This window comes from Bos indicus x Bos taurus, chromosome 16, assembly GCF_003369695.1.
Source record: "Bos indicus x Bos taurus breed Angus x Brahman F1 hybrid chromosome 16, Bos_hybrid_MaternalHap_v2.0, whole genome shotgun sequence".
Lineage (NCBI taxonomy): Eukaryota > Metazoa > Chordata > Mammalia > Artiodactyla > Bovidae > Bos > Bos indicus x Bos taurus.
In genome coordinates, this window is record NC_040091.1 from 30897373 (window position 1) to 30914269 (window position 16897).

The 16897-nt window shown below is 43.0% G+C and overlaps 1 protein-coding gene and 1 long non-coding RNA gene across 4 annotated transcripts in view; one reads left to right on the forward strand and one right to left on the reverse strand.

Moving 5' to 3' along the window:
* SMYD3 (SET and MYND domain containing 3) overlaps window positions 1–13921 on the forward strand; it is a 739173-nt gene extending 725252 nt beyond the window's left edge. The window contains exon 12 of one of the 2 annotated variants that reach the window (XM_027564668.1): window positions 11922–13921. In XM_027564668.1, the coding sequence (XP_027420469.1) occupies window positions 11922–12023 (102 nt within the window). In that variant the 3' untranslated portion in view covers window positions 12024–13921. The remainder of the gene's footprint in view (window positions 1–11921) is intronic. The other variant, XM_027564670.1, reaches the window with a different exon arrangement.
* Window positions 1–16897, reverse strand: part of LOC113906478 — a 112962-nt gene that overhangs the window by 65786 nt on the left and 30279 nt on the right. The gene's annotated exons all lie outside the window — the stretch shown is intronic.

Genomic DNA, 16897 nt, shown 5'->3' on the forward strand with positions numbered 1-16897 from the left:
AACAATGTTCAAATTACCATACAACTGCACTCATTTCACATGCTAGCAAGGTAATGCTCAAAATCCTTCAAGCTAGGCTTCAACAGTACATAAACCAAGAACTTCCACATGTACAAGATGGATTTAGAAAAGGCAGAGGAACCACAGATCAAATCACCAACATCCACTGGATCATAGAAAAAGCAAGAAAATTCCAGAAAAAACATCTACTTCTGATTTACTGACTACGCTAAAGTCTTTGACTGTGTGGATCACTACAAAGTGTGGAAAATTCTTAAAGAGATGGGAATAGCAGACCACCTTAGCTGCCTCCTGAGAAACCTGTATGCAGGTCAAGAAGCAACAGCTGGAATTGGACATGAAACAATGAACTGGTTCAAAATTCCGAAAGGAGTACATCAAGGCTGTATTTTTGTCACCCTGCTTATTTAACTTATATGCAGAATACATCATGAGAGATGCCAAGCTGGATGAATCACAAGCTGGAATCAAGATTGTTGGCAGAAATGTCAATAACCTTAGATATGCAGATTACACCGCCCTAATGGCATAAAGTGAAGAGGAACTAAAGAGCCTCTTGATGAAAGTGAAAGAGGAGAGTGAAAAAGATGGCTAAAACTCAACATTCAAAAAACTAAGATCATGGCATCCAGTCCCATAATTTCATGGCAAACAGATGGGGAAACAGTGGAAACAATGACAGACATTATTTTCTTGGGCTCCAAAATCACTGCAGATGGTGACAACAGCCACAAAATTAAAAGATGGTTGCTCCTTGGAAGATAAGCTATAACAGACCTAGACAGCATATTAAAAAGCAGAAACATAACTTTGCTGACAAAGGTCTGTATAGTCAAAGCTATCATTTTTCCAGCAGTCATGTACGGATATGAGAGTTGAACCATAAAGAAGGCTGAGCACTGAAGAATTGATGCTTTTGAACTGTGGTGCTGGAGGAGACTCAAGAGTCCCTTGGACATCAAGGAGAGCCAACCAGTCAATCCTAAAGGAAATCAATCCTGAATATTCACTGGAAGGACTGATTTTGAAGCTCCAATACTTTGGCCGCTAGATGCAAAGAACTGACTCACAGAAAAGACCCCGAGGCTGGGAAAGAATGAAGGCAGGAGGAGAAGGGGGTGAAAGAGGATGACATGGCTGGATGGCATCATCGACTCAATGGACATGAGTTTGAGCAAAGTCTGGGAGATAGTGAAGGACAGGGAAGCCTGGCATGCTGCAGTCCATGGTTTCGCAAAGAGTGAGACATGACTGGGTGATGGAACATCAACAGTAAACAAAATATACTGAAGAATTAACCAAGGATGTAGGAGACTATACACTGAAAAGTACAAAACACTGCTGAAAAAAATAAGACATAAACAGAAAACATCCCATGTTCATGATCGAAAGACTTATTACTGTTAAGATTTAATAGTACCTAAAGCAACCTATAGTTTCAGTGAAATCTCTTGTCAAAAACCCAATGACATTTTTTTTTTTTTTAGAAATGGAAAGGTCCATCCTAAAATTCATATGAAAGCTCAAGGAACCCTAATAGCATAACAATTTTGAAAAACAAAGTTGGAGGATTCATACTTTATGACTTTGAAATTTGCTGTAGGACTGCAGTAATCGAAACAATGTGGGACCGGGATAGACAGCCATGAAGGCCAACGGGATACACTAGAGCTGAGAAATACACTCTCATGTATGTGTCAAATGACTGTTGACAAGAGTGACAAGACTACTCAATGCAGAATGGACAGTCTAGTCAACAAATGGTGCTGGGGAAACTGGATATCCACATGCAAAAAAATGAAGATAGAGCCTCACCTAATACTATATTAAAAAGAGTGATGCGTGGGTTAGACTTAGTATAAGAGCTAAAACTACAAAACTCTTAGAAGAATACACAGAGAAAAAGCTTCATGGTAACTGAATTTGGCAATGGTTTCTTTGAATATGGCACCAAAAGCACAGGCAACAAAGGAAAAATAGACAAGTTGAATTTCATCAACATTAAAAATGTGCGCCAAAAGACAAAATCAGCGGAGTAAATAGTAAAAATCAACAGGCAACCCATAGAATGGAATAAAACATTTGCAAATCACATTTCTGGTACATGGTTAATATCCAGAATACATAGAGAATGCCTAAATTTCAACATCAAAACAGTGCAGTTCAAAAACGGGCAAAGGATTTGAATAGCCATTTCTCCAAAAAACATATACAACCAGCCAAAAAGCACATAAAAAATAAGCTTAACATCACTAATCATTAGGGAAATGCAAACCAGAATCAATGAGATACTACTTTTCACCCACTAGGATAGCTATTATTAGAAAAGAAAGAAGCACACAGAAGAGAAAGAAGTCTTGGTATAGATGTGGAAAAACTGGAACCCTTGCGTATTACTGACAGGACTACAAAATGGAAAAGCCACTGTGGAAAACAGTATAACAGTTCCTAAAAAATGTGAAACATAGAATGACTATTTGATCCAGCAATTACACCTCTGGTTATGTACACAAAAGTATTGAAAGCAGGGACTTCAACAGATATTTGTACACCTGTGTTCATAGCAAGCATTATTAACAACAGCTAAAAGGTGGAAAAACCTAAATGTCCATGGATGATGAGTAGTTTAAAGCTGGAATATACATATTATGAGATATTATTCAGCCTTAAAAGTGAAACTACATGGATGAAACTTGTTGAACATTGCGTGCATGCTAAGTCGCTTCAGTCATGTCTGACTCTTTGCAACCCCATGGACTGTAGCCCACCAGGCTCCTCTGTCCATGAGATTCTCCAGGCAAGAATACTTTAGTTGGTTGCCATGCCCTTCTCTAGGGGATCTTCCTGACCCAGGAATCAAATCTGTGTCTCCTGTAGCTCCTGCATTGCAGGCAGATCCTTTACTGCTGAGCCACCAGGGAAGCCCCAAGTGAAGTAAGCCACTCACAAGAAGACAAATGTTGTATGATTCCATTGATATGAGGTACCTAGAGTAGTCAAAAACAGAGACAGAAAGTAGAAGAGTGGTACCAAGGGATTGAGAGAGAAAGGAATGGAGAATTCTTGTTTAGCGGGTATACAGCTTCAGTCTGGAATAATGCAGAAGTTCTAGGTATGGATAGTGGTGGTGGTTGCACAACAATGAGAATGTAATTAATGCCACTGAAAATAAAATATCTACCTGCAGATTCAAGAAGCTAAGTGAATCCAAATAAGAAAAATCCAAGACAATGCACATCAAGGCATTCTAGTCAAACTTCTGAAAACTATAAAGACAACAGTATCTTAAAAGCAGCAAGAGAAAAATGATACCTTGCCTATAGGAGAAAAACAATTTGAGTTACAGTGGCTTTCTCATTAGAAACCACGGAGGCCAAATGTACAGTGGCACATTTTTCAAAGACTGAAAGAAAAGAACTGTTAAGCCAAAAACCTGCATTCAGCAAAATAGCCTTCAAGAGTTAAGGGGAAATCAAAACATTCTCAGATAAAGGAAAACTAAGGGAATTTGTCACCAGCAGATCGCTTCTAAAAGAATTGCTAAAGCATTTCTCTAAACAGAACGGAAGTAATAAAAGCAGCAATCTTTGAACATCAGGAAGAAAGAACATGGTCAGCAAAAATAAGGGTAAATTAAATAGACTTTTGTTCTCCTCTTAAGTTTTTTAGCTGATCTTTGACAGTTGAAACAAAATGTATAACACTATCTTCTGTGGTTCTAAATGTATATAGTGGAAATGTTTAGGACAATTATATTCAAAATCAGATCAGATCAGATCAGTCGCTCAGTCGTGTCCGACTCTTTGCGACCCCATGAATCGTAGCACGCCAGGCCTCCCTGTCCAACACCAACTCCCAGAGTTCACTCAGACTCACGTCCATCGAGTCAGTGATGCCATCCAGCCATCTCATTCTCTGTCGTCCCCCTCTCCTCTTGCCCCCAATCCCTCCCAGCATCAGAGTCTTTTCCAATGAGTCAACTCTTCACATGAGGTGGCCAAAGTACTGGAGTTTCAGCTTTAGCATCATTCCTTCCAAAGAAATCCCAGGGCTGATCTCCTTCAGAATGGACTGGTTGGATCTCTTTGCAGTCCAAGGGACTCTCAAGAGTCTTCTCCAACACCACAGTCCAAAAGCATCAATTCTTCGGTGCTCAGCCTTCTTCACAGTCCAACTCTCACATCCATACATGGCTACAGGAAAAACCATAGCCTTGACTAGACAGACCTTTGTTGGCAAAGTAATGTCTCTGCTTTAGAATATGCTATCTAGGTTGGTCATCACTTTCCTTCCAAGGAGTAAGCGTCTTTTAATTTCATGGCTGTAGTCACCATCTGCAGTGATTTTGGAGCCCAGAAAAATAAAGTCTGACACTGTTTCCACTGTTTCCCCATGAAGTGATGGGACCAGATGCCATGATCTTCGTTTTCTGAATGTTGAGCTTTAAGCCAACTTTTTCACTCTCCACTTTCACTTTCATCAAGGGGCTTTTTAGTTCCTCTTAAATTTCTGCCATAAGGGTGGTGACATCTGCATACCTGAGGTTACTGATATTTCTCCCGGCAGTCTTGATTCCAGCTTGTGTTTCGGGGAGGGTAAAAGACATAAAGGGAGGTAAGGTTTCTTGAACTGGTAAAATGAGGACACCAGTAGAAGTGTGAAGAGATACCATACACAACTGAATATGTCTCTATTTGTGTATGTATGTGTCTCATTGCAAACGACCCTGATGCTGGAAAAGACTGAAGGCAAAAGGAGAAGATGGAAGGATGAGATGAGATGGTCAGTTAGCATCACCAACTCAACGGACATGAATTTGAGCAAACTCCAGGAGATAGGGGAGGACAGAGGAGCCAGGCATGCTGCAGTCCATGGGGTTGCAAAGAGTCAGACACAACTTAGCAACTGAACAATAACAACGTCTGTGTCTATATATAAGACCTAGAGTAACCATTTTAAAATCTACACAAATACACTCAAAAACATTACAGAATAGAATTCTTTTAAAAAGTTAGCTGTCCACTGGAAATGAAAGAAAGAAAATAAAAGCAAAAAAAAAAAAAACACCAAAATAGACATAAATTTTTCTAAATGGCAAACTTAAAACCCTAATATATGAATGACATTATGTAAGTGATCTATGTAAGAAGTGTAAATTTCTTGTCTAAAATATACTAAATGACAGGGATTATTAGAATGGATTTTTAATGATCCAACTACATGCTGTCTATAGGAAACTCACTTTAAATATAGCGATACAGGGAGGTTGAAAGTAAAAGGATGGAAAAAGATATACCATGAAAGCACAACTCATCAAAAAAAAGCTGAAATGGCTATATTAATATCAGATGAAGTAGACTTCATAGCAAAGAAAATGATGCTAGAGACAGAGAAGGATATTAAATTTTGGAAAAGGAGGTCAATTTATCAAGGAAACATATTAAAAGCAATCCTATGTGTGTATGCACTAAACAACCCAGTTGAAAATATGGGAAACAAAAACTAATAGAACTAAAAGAAGATACAGGCAATAGACTTACGGATATGACTATAGCTGGGGACGCAACACCCCCTGTCAACAACAGACAGAAGAAATGGACAGAAAATCAGCAAGGATGTAGAAGAATTTAACAACATCAACCAACCAACAGGATCCAACTGACATTTATAAAACTCTATCCAGTAGTAACAAAATACATGTTCTTTTTTAAGTACCCACAAAACATACTAAGAAGGACCATATTCTGGGCTATAAAACAAGTCTCAATAAATGTAAAAGGATTCAAGTCATACAAGGTAAATTCTCTGACTCCAATGGAGTTATATTAGAAAACACTAATACACACACACCACAATATTTGGAAGCAAAACCAAATCAGCATTTCCTAGCTCTGTGTCTGTGACTGTCCACAGCATTGATCTAATCCAATCTCCTCGTATTCAAATGAGGAAACCTAAGCTCAGGGAGGAGACATGATGTCTTCAGGGTCTCTCAGGTACTCAACAAATAAATATTCCTTGGATCTATTGATTAGTTAAACACAGCAACACAAAGTCAACTCTTTCTGGAACAGCTACTCCCACTGGAAGACACACACCTCAGTTCAGCACACCTGTCACCCCTTCTGGGCTCCCTCCTCTGGACACTCGGCACCTCTCATCTCCCTTTGTCACACACTGTCCTTCTATAACCCTGTCTCCTGGTTGTGCCAAAGCTCCTCCCAGAGTTAAGGCCAAGTCTTACGCATTACAGCTGCTTAGACAGTATTTCACCTGCGATGCAGGAGACCTGGGTTTAATCCCTGGGTTGGGAAGTTCCCCTAGAGGAGAGGGCCTGGCATCCCGCTCCAATATTCTTGTCTGCAAAATCCCATGGACAAAGGGGCCTGGCGGGCTACAGTCCATGGGGTCGCAAAGAGTCAGACACGACTGGGCCACTAAGCACAGCACAGACAATATTTAGTGTGTAGGCCTTTTAAGGCAATTTTGCCTGCTAGGAGGACAGGTCCTTCCAGTGGGTCCTGTACAAAGTGTAGAGCACAATGAAGTTGCAAGGATGCTGTGAGCTCAGGCAGGTCATCAAAAGCCTTGGGATTCCCTGCTGCCCCTTGTGAAGGGCCCATCATGGCTCTGGAGCTTCCTGATGTGTTGTAGGTCTGTCTTCTTACACGTCTACCCCACTGCTCTGCTTTCGTCCTGGATGGGCAGAGGAAAACATGCCTGCATTTCCCTCTCTTGTGATCTGACTGCAGAGGATTTTATCATGCATACATTTCTTTTCCCTCTGATTTATATCCATATTTAAATCCTGCTTGGGAAAGTCATTTATTGGATTCCCTCAGGCTTTTGGGAGAGAGTATATGAGATCCTTGATAAGCTTAATATATTTTTATTAAAAATTAATAAGAAAGCTATATTGTTTGCAACTTTAAATTATAATTTGATTCAATTCATTTTATTTAATATATGACCACAATTCTAAAATTACTTTAAAATAAAACGCTGGGATGAGATTGAAACCCGTTCTGAGGACCCTATCTTTTAAGGACCGCATCTTTACTCCTGAGTGAACGTGCTTGTCATGTGGCAGACAATCTGTGCTTCCATTCCTCCTGTGACATTTAGAGTCAGTTCACAGGGGCAGCAGCCCCCCTTGAAGGCTTCAAATAGGTCCTCAGTGGGAGATTACGCCAGGCTCTTTTTAAATGCTACCATTAAAAAAATAAAATTTAATGGAAAGAGATAAGCTTTTCCCAGCACAGGCTGGCTCTGGTTCTATACTTCCTTAATCTGTTTTACATACTGCTGCAGGAAATTAAATCAAAGCCATTCTCTCTGACTTGTGTATGTGTGGCAGTTGGGCAGGGCTGAGAGAAGGGAGACACAGAGCTCCCAGAAACAATTGTTCTGCTTTGTCAGAGATTGACTGTAACTTTGTTTGGGGGAGGGGAGCCCTCCTCTTCTTGCCGGGCTGAGGGGTTGTGGCCACCGCAGAGAGCCGGCCTGTGCTGACAGCTCCCTAGGGCTCCCTTCTTACATCACTGAGAATTGTGCCGCAGCTTAGCTGGAGGCCCAGGTGGCATCCACGACAAGGACCAGATGTCCTACCTGACCAGGTCTGAATTTTAGCTTCCTGTACACCCAAATTGACATATTTCTCAACACACACAGAACATAGTCATCACCATATTTTGCACATTACTAAATCCTATTTCTTTTTTTCTTTCCCTCCTATCCCACCCATGGCTCTGAGAAAATTACAGTATTTACTTGTTCATCATATTTATATTTGGTTTTACCTTCTAGACAAATGATATGGACTTTTTTCCCAGGCTCTTCATATTGGCCCTCTGCTCCCAGCTATGCCCATTTCTGCTCTGCTTCTAGTCACCCCTGTGGCTAGAAGATTTGATAAGATCCTCAAATCTTAGTATCTCGAATCTTACATATACACACCCAGGGATTGTCCCCACCCCACTTTTGCTTCCAGTGCTTCATTCATCACCAAATAAGAATGAAGGTCAAAACCAGCAGCATCCTGACCTGGAAGACCTTCGTGGGCCCTCCAGGTGTTGCAGAAGGCACAGCTCAGAGACCCTCCAGGCCCTCTCCTTGGTCACTGCAGACTCTCAGCAGGGGAAGGCCACATAGCACAGGCATGGAATGAACACTGGGTTCACTCTGGGGCCACTCTCAGGCCAGACATGAGGACGTTGGACCACGTGGTCTTTACGGCGCTTCTGCAAGGGAACAGGCTGGGAGGCGTGGAAGCGAGGCTGTCCTTCCTGGCTGTGGCTCTGTGGATCCTGAAGGGCTGCGGGGCCAGAAGCCTCCTGCTGGCACCTGCCCTGTTGTGGCATGAGCAGGAACGAATGGGAAGACTCCAGATCAACCACCACGAGCTCTGGCTCTTGAGGAGTAGGCCTTATTCTTAGAGCTGGAAGGGAGGAGACAGCGAAGCATATGACTGGAAGAATGGCAGTGAGGAAGGAAGCTACAGCTGTAACAGGTCTAAAAACATGCAGATGGGCCTGACCCTGTCCGAGTGGTACGAAGGTGACTGTCCTAGCCTCTGAGTTAAGTCCCTGAGAATATTTTCTGGGGAGGAACCTGGAGAAATACCACGAGGAGGACTAAGACAAGCTGGTCTGGGAGTTCTGAGAAACAAAGCCAGGCCCTCACCCTGCGAAGGAGAACTGTGAGGAGTGGGGAGGCGAGAGCCCCCACAGGTCAGGCTGGCCTTTCTCTGGCCCAGCTGTCCATGGGGTGGGCTAGAACAGTATGTCTCTTCCTGCAAAGAGCTTTTCAGGCAGTGCTCCTGAGGATTCACTCCTTTTGTCAGATCACAAGTACATCTGGCCCTCTGTTGAGCAGAAGGGAGAACATGTAAGCAGCTTTTGAGTGAGAGAATTTCCCGTGAAGGGCTTTAAGCATCTCTCCAGTCTCTGTCCAATCACGCTCTCCCATATGCTTCTGCCTCAGACCCTGAGATGTCCAGAACAATGGAGCACCAAGGTGGGTATGGGGAGGAGACAGGAGACATTTGTTCTCTGATTGGCATCAAATATTTGATTTTGATTTTCTGCCCAAAGACATCTCACTGAGTTTGGCTGCCTCCAAGGTGCGGGCTATTCCCAACGCCTCCCCTCCATCTCAGACACCCCTCACTCCAACCACCCTCGGGATTTGCTTGCAGATACTACACAGGGCAGACCCACTCAAGTTAATAAGAACCAAATCCCACCACCCTGACTCCATCACAGCCACCTTCTGGTTTTCCAGCTAGCGTATCACAGATGATGGGTCTGCAGGATTACAGCTGATTCCATAAGCGGAGCTCTTTTCCAGGCTGGCACACCAGTGCCAGAGATGGCGGGCCTTTCTTTCCCTTTCTCTTTTCTCTCAGCAGCTAAATCTAGACCCCATCTGTCTGCCTATTTTCCTTCATTCCAGCCTAAAGGGAACATTTTTAGAGAGGCCCAAAAGCCAGGAACATGGGTGGAAAGTGCTCCTCCTCCTGAACACTTTGCTTCTTCCACTCTCAGGTCTCCCCCTCAAGAGACTGTATGCCCCAGCTTTAAAGTCTTTATGGCTTTAAAGATGTGCACACCTAGGAATCCCACCTCTAGGAACACATCTTAAGCAGAGTCAGCAAAGGCCAAAAAGCCCTATGCTAAAAGATCTACATCACAACAAAAACATGGTAGTGATCTGAATTTCTAAGAGTAGCTCAGTGAATAATGATCTATAAACCTGATGAAATGAACTGTACACAGCCATTAAAATGGTAATTATGGTTGGCTACAAGTAACCATTGAATAATCAATAGTTGTTATTACTTGTTGAAAGCTTATTCTATCAGTTGTTCTCAACCCTGAGGACATGTGAGAATCTCCCCAGGCTAGGTTCACCTCAAGAGAACAGGAGTCAGTTGACCATGTGTGGGGCCTGGGCACTGGTACACCTTTGGAAGCCCACTGGCTGATACTGCTGTGCACCCAAGGCTGAGAGCCATGGTACTGCCTGCCAGGTAATTTTCTGGGTGCTTAAAACACCCAAAGTGTGTTTACCTGTCTCTTGAGGCCCATTTACATGGAAGACAATGGATCTGATGACCCTTCTGTTTGTTTTTGTTTAGTCGCTCAGTTGTGTCCAACCCTTTGCGGCCCCATGCCCTGTAGCCCACCAGGCTCCTCTGTCCGTGGGATTTTCCAGCCAAGAATACTGGAGTGGGTTTCCATTTCCTTCTCCAGGGATCTTCCCAACCTAGGGCTCAAACCCACATTTCCTGCACTGGTAGGCAAATTCTTTACCACTGAGCCACCAGGGAAGCCCATAAATATAGTCACTGCACAGCCTGGCCCATACGGGGACAAACCCTCGACCCTGGTGTAATTTATTAGCATCATGCTCTAACCAACTGAGCTGACCAGCCCTTCTGTTTGAGAGCCCCCAGTTTGGGAAGCTCAGGATGATATGGTTTATCTATAATTTACTGCAAAAATATTTTGTGGATATTTTGACTATTTATTGCTCTATAACTAACCATCCCAAAACTTAGCAGAGTGAAACAACCGCCCTTTTATTATGCTCACAGATGATTTGGATCAGGAATTCAAATAGATCACAGGAGGAATGGCCTGCCTCTTTTCCATAATGTCTTGGGTGTCAGCTGCGAAGACTGGAATCTGGCCGATGCCAGAAGACTTACACCATAACAAAATAACAAAAAATTGGTAGTGATCTAAAGCCCACTCCAGTGTTCTTGCCTGGAGAATCCCAGGGACGGGGGAGCCTGGTGGGCTGTCATCTCTGGGGTCACACAGAGTCGGACACGACTGAAGCGACTTAGCAGCAGTAGCAGCAAAGTTCTAAGAGTAGCTTAGAAATCTGGCTGAAATCATCTGGAGGCTTCTTTATGCACATTTTTCTGGTGTTTAGGCTAAGGTGATTTTAAAGATAGGTTCACTCAGAGCAGCTAAGCCTGTGTGCCACAACTATTCAGCCTGTGCTCCAGAGCCCAGGAGCTGCAACTACTGAAGCCTAGACGACCTAGCTCCTGTGCTCCACAGGACAGGCCCCCACAGTGAGAAGCCCACACACCACAAGCAGAGAGTAACCCCGACCTGCACAACTAGAGAAAAGCATGCAGCAGTGAAGACCCAGCACAGCCAAAAGTAAATAAATAAAATTTAAAGACAGGCTCAGCTAGGACTATCAACCGAAGCATCTACCCTTGGCTTCCCCATGTGGCTTGGGCTTCCTCACAGCATAGAAGCTCCTGTTTCCAGGAGCAGGTGTACTAATAAACCAGGCAAAGATTTGCATGGTCTTTTTGACCTAGCTTTGGAAGTTAACAGCATTAATTCCATCATATTCTATTATTGTAGTGGTCACAAATCCATCCAGATTTCAGAAATATTTTGGAGGTAGAATTGACAAGATTTAGTGAAGACTGAAGGCAATGAATGTCAAAATGCAAATGCTATAATGCCATATAACATGAAAAGAATACAAAAAGCATATGTATATGTTATATGTATCATACAGATGAGAAATACAGCATGAAAACTTATTTTAAGGTGATAACAGCATGGTACTTAATCATTAATATTAATCATTTGAGTAACTCTTTTTAAACCTCTGTTAACTACCTACACCAAATCTAAGCTCTAATAATCCCTGAAGATCATTGTTGGACACCAGTTCCAGCAAGACTCAAGCAGTAAGTCCAAGCACCACATTAAATCACCCTGTCACTTCATTTCTAGTGTGGAGAACCACTGTGCTGATCATACTGTAGGCTGCGGGTTTCTCCGGGCTCCTGGCCCAAGAAAAGATGAGGAACAGGTGGGGACCTGCCTAACTTGGGGATCTAATCCATCTTCTTTTTCCTTCAGGCTTTTGATATTATGAGAGTAACACATGGCAGAGAGCACAGCCTGATTGAAGATTTGATTCTACTCTTAGAAGAATGCGACGCCAACATCAGAGCACCCTAAGAGAACCCTGCAGAGGGAGAGCCAGCTTGTACCTTTACTGAATGCCTTGAGGTCACACACACTATATTTTATTTGTTGTGTGGGCCTCCCCTATTGGAAATGCTGTTCCATATTTACTTAGGTAAATAAATCAGACATATGGTTTGCACACCACAAGAATCCTTAGTTGTAAAGAAGCATGATTATAATATAAAAAAATTTGGTTGAAAATACCATCTGGTAATTGTTTGCTTTGTTTTCATTGGTAATGTTAAAGATCTCAACATTAAAGACAGAAAATCCTATTAAAAGCATAACAGAATAAGTTGTAACTTTCTTGTTGGATATATGTTGAGAGTTGGATAGAAATCAGTGTTTTCACACTTGCTTCCAAGCAAAAGTTAATGTCTGTTTTGGCATAAAGCAAGATTTTCAGATACTGTCCTCACTGCTTGTGGTAAATGATATGTGTGTCCATTATTCACTTCCAAATATGTCTCCAACACAAGAAGTTTTATTCTAAATCTTAGAAAGAAGTCATATTAGGTTTATTAGGTTTTATTAGAAAAGGACAGGAGGTCTTAATGGAAAAGAAAAAAAATTCATATGTCTCTTGGCTCTTTGTGTAATTCATTCTAAGCATTTCATAACTCTTGGTGTGTGTCATGCTTTGGGGGAAGGAATTTTTTTCTGTAATTCTCTATGTCTAAGGTTTGACCATGTGATCTACACAGCATGAGGCACCATTACCCTGCAGGAAGCAGGGTTCTAGCACCCCAGCTCAAATCAGGCTTGCTCCCTTCCCTTTTTTCCTCACTAGTTATCCCCCAATTCCATGGTCTGCTTTTTCTCTTTCTGCTTTAGACAAATACAGAAACCTTTTCTTTTCCTCTAGTAGGTGCAAGGTAACTTCTCTTATGGCTCAGTGATCCTGTGAGCAGTTTAGTCCCCCGTCCTTAGAGGAGACTCTGGTAGTAACTGAAGCCCTTGGATTCCTGCAGCTGACAGGATTCTGAGAGAGCTTGCTGCCACCCACACCTGATTTTACAAGCAAGGAAATGCGATACAGGGAGTGATGGCAGAATCCAGAGCAGCAACTCTTGTTCCTTCAGGAGCCTCTCCCACCCCCATGGAGGGAGTGGTGAGTCCTCTGGCCACATGGTTGCATGAGGCAGCAGCAGCCATGTTAGAGTGACACATGATCGAGCCAGGAGGAACCAACCTCATTTTGCAGCAAAGAAAGCTGACACCTGGAAGCCTCACACCTGGTGGTCACTGTGATCATCAAAACATGCCTGATCTCCTGCATGCTGATGAGTCCTGCAGCCATTTCATCCATGTGCTTGGCTGGAGCTGCTGTCTGTCAAGTATTAGGCATCTCTAATGCACACAGTATCTCTAATAGCCACAGTAGCACCACAAGGTTGGTGTTTTGAAGCACATTTTATAAATAAGGAAATGGAGGGCCAGAGTTAGGTGCTCAGGGATCTCTCCTGATTTATTAAGTGACCTTGAGAAAGTGGCTAAGTCTCAGTCTTTTTGAGAGACCAGTTCTAACCAATTCAATAAATATATATTAAATGGTTGGAGAACTGCCACGTGGGGCGATGGTAAAGAATCTGCCTGCCAATGCAGGAGACATAAGATGTGGGTTCAATCCCTGGGTCATGAAGATCCCCTGGAGAAGGGAATGGCTACCCTCTTGCCTGGAAAACCCCAAGGACATAGGAGCCCGAGGGCTACAGTCCATGGGGTCAAAAACAGTGGATACAACTGAGCACACATGCATATTAAATGATTATTGTGTTCTTAGGAGAAAGAGATACAAAGTCTGAATGAGATGTATCCCTCATTCTCAAAATGCACAGTTACAGTATTTATATCAGTTTTTACTGTATAATAAACTACTCCAAAATAAATTAATTTTGTTCACTATTTTGTATGTCAGCAATCTGGACTGAATAGTTGCTTCTGGTTTGGCCCAATCTCCATACACCCCTGGATCCTGCAAAGTCACAATGCAGGAGCATAGATATGTGGAGAGGAAGAAGTTGCAGCCACATATGCAATCCACCATGGCAGCCCCTACACTATTTCAGCATAAACTCACATTTAGTGAGTTTAATGAAATCCATAAACCTTGGCGTGGCTGATCTCAGCTGGGCACACTCACTGTCTGCAGTTGCTGGCAGGTCAGATGGGGAAACCAACAAAGGTCCATCTACTCAAAGCTATGGTTTTTCCAGTAGCCATGTACGGACGTGAGAGTTGGACCATAAAGAAGGCTGAGCCCTGAAGAATTGGTGCTTTTGAATTGTGGTGCTGGAGAATAATACTCTTGAGAGTCCCTTGGAGGGCAAGGAGATCAAACCAGTCAATCCTAAAGGAAACCAACCCTGAATATTAATTGAAAGGACTGACGCTGAAGCTCCAATACTTTGGCCACCTAATGCAGAGTCAACTCATTGGAAAAGATCCTGATGCTGGGAAAGATTGCGGGAAGGAGGAGAAGGGGGCAAGAGAAGATGAGATGATTGGATGGTATCATGAACTCAATGGACATGAGTTTGAGCAAACTCCAGAACATAGTGAAGGACAGGGAAGCCTGACATGCTGCAGTCCATGTGGTTGCAAAGAGTTGGACATGACTGAGCAACTGAACAACAGAGGCCAAAGCCAATCACAATGCCAGTCCAGAATACAGGGTAGCTAGACTCCTCTCAGTCAGAAGAAATACAAAGTGCACTGCAAGGGTATAGATCTGGGGAGAGGGAGATGCTGTGGCTATTTATGTAGTCCACCATGGTAGCCCTTAAGCTATTTCAGGGGTACAGAACATTTGGTGAATCTGATGAAACCCACAGACCTTCCTTCTAGGGAAACACACATACGGGCAATTTGCTTATAGGATCAGGCATCCTTGATCTCCCTATGGCCCATCAATGGATTGCCTGGGGTCCTTCATCTATGAAAAATAGACTCGTTGCCTGTCAGAAACATGGTGAATTTTAAATTCATTAGGAAAAGAAAAAGGTCATAATAGAAGGTAAAGGTAGCCAACTTACATGCTGAATGAGCAGAATTCACTGATAGAGCCCTGTGTTTGCCAGTTCTCTGAATGAAAGTGATCAGTCAGTGATGATCCTGGATTAAGAGATTTGCCTTCATGCCTCCTAGAGAAAGCATGATAGGCTTTGAAATCCCTCTTAGCTCACCTCCAGTTTTCTGAGAAAAGGGTTCTTAAGAGGAAGGGGCCCAGCTTGCACCAACTTTTAACAGAAAGCAAACATTTAAACAATGGTCAACATTTACCAAACAACTCTACAGGAAAACAATTTGGGAGAAGCTGAAAGGAAATGGAGAATATAATTTAAAACCCACGTCACTGGTGGCTGACAATTTATTGCTGCCCCAGCCTCCATGTCTGCTATTTCATTAATCCATAGTCATTGTAGCGGCAGGCTTTTTTCACATCAGTAACTTGACTCCATTAGTTGCTCCTCTGGGATGAGAACACATTTAAACTGAAAATGAACACACCGGGCATAATTTATAGCCATGCCATGTGGATGCCAAGACTGCAGGGGAGGAAGGCTGCCTGGAAACCTGCTCACTGTGAGAGCTCAGCACAGGCTTCCTTTAGCTAAGCAAGAGTGTGGGGTGGCTAGAAAGGGCAGTCACCCTGTGATGAAGCCAGACAGCCACAAACCACAGAGGCCCCTCAGTCAAGCCTCGCTGCAGGGATGAAAGAGAAATTTCCATATATGGGCGCCCTCCCCTGAGTTGTGCCTTGAAAACGTTTTTCTGGCCCAACCAGGAGGTGATGTTATATTCGCTCAGAGCAGCCCACTGGGCTTCCACAGGGACATGGTTGTTCTGAGCATTGTCTGTGGAGCAGCATAAAGTACCGTGAAAAGCAAACACTGACAGCAGCTTTAGGAAAACACCAGAGCCCTGCTTTCGCCTGAGCTCTGAAAGAGATCAAGCTGGTTGAGGAAGCCCAGCAGCACCATCCCTAAAGTGGCACACCCATTTGATGTTTTTGAGATCGGTAAACATCCAAATGCTATTGGCTCAGTCAATATATTCAAAACCAATTTGAAATACATCAAAACTCTGAACATGTACACACTGCTATATTTAAAATGGATAACCAACAAGGACCTACTGTACAGCACACGGAACTCTGCTCAGTGTTATGTGGCAGCCTGGATGGGAGGGGAGTCTGGGGGACAATGGATACATGTACACGTATGGCTGACTCCCTTCACTGCTCACCTGAAGCTATCACAACGTCGTGAATCGACTATACTCCAATACAAAATGAAAAAAATAAAGCAGGTTATCTTCCATTAAAAAATACATCAAAAAACAATTCTCTGCTCCTCATATTTAGCTTAGCTCCATCATCATCTTTCTACCCTTCAACACAGAAACTCAAGAGTCACTGACTCGTCCCTTGTCCTTCATGAGAGGACTAAGTTCTGTCTATTCATCCTCTGAAATGCTTTTTTAAATTCAGCGCTTCTTCTCCTTATCCATTCCCAGGCTCTTTGCAGGCCACAGCACTTCTGCAAAGACTCCCTCACTGATCTCCTTGCTTGCCATCCCTCTATTTCCTGTTGCCCATCTAGCTGCCAGTCATCTTCCCAAAACACCTATTTTGTCTTTTCCTCATATATCTCCTCTGCTCAGAAACTTACAGTGGCTCCCCATTGCCACTACACTCAAAATGTAGTCTTCAGATTGGCACTGGAACCATCAACTCTTATGCTTACTGATCCCCATGTGAACCTGCAACTTAGCTGGATCAACCCCACCCCAACTCCAAGTCCCTGAAATATGCCCTCTTCTTTACCAATTCCTTACTTTCTTCATACTGACTAAACTACCTT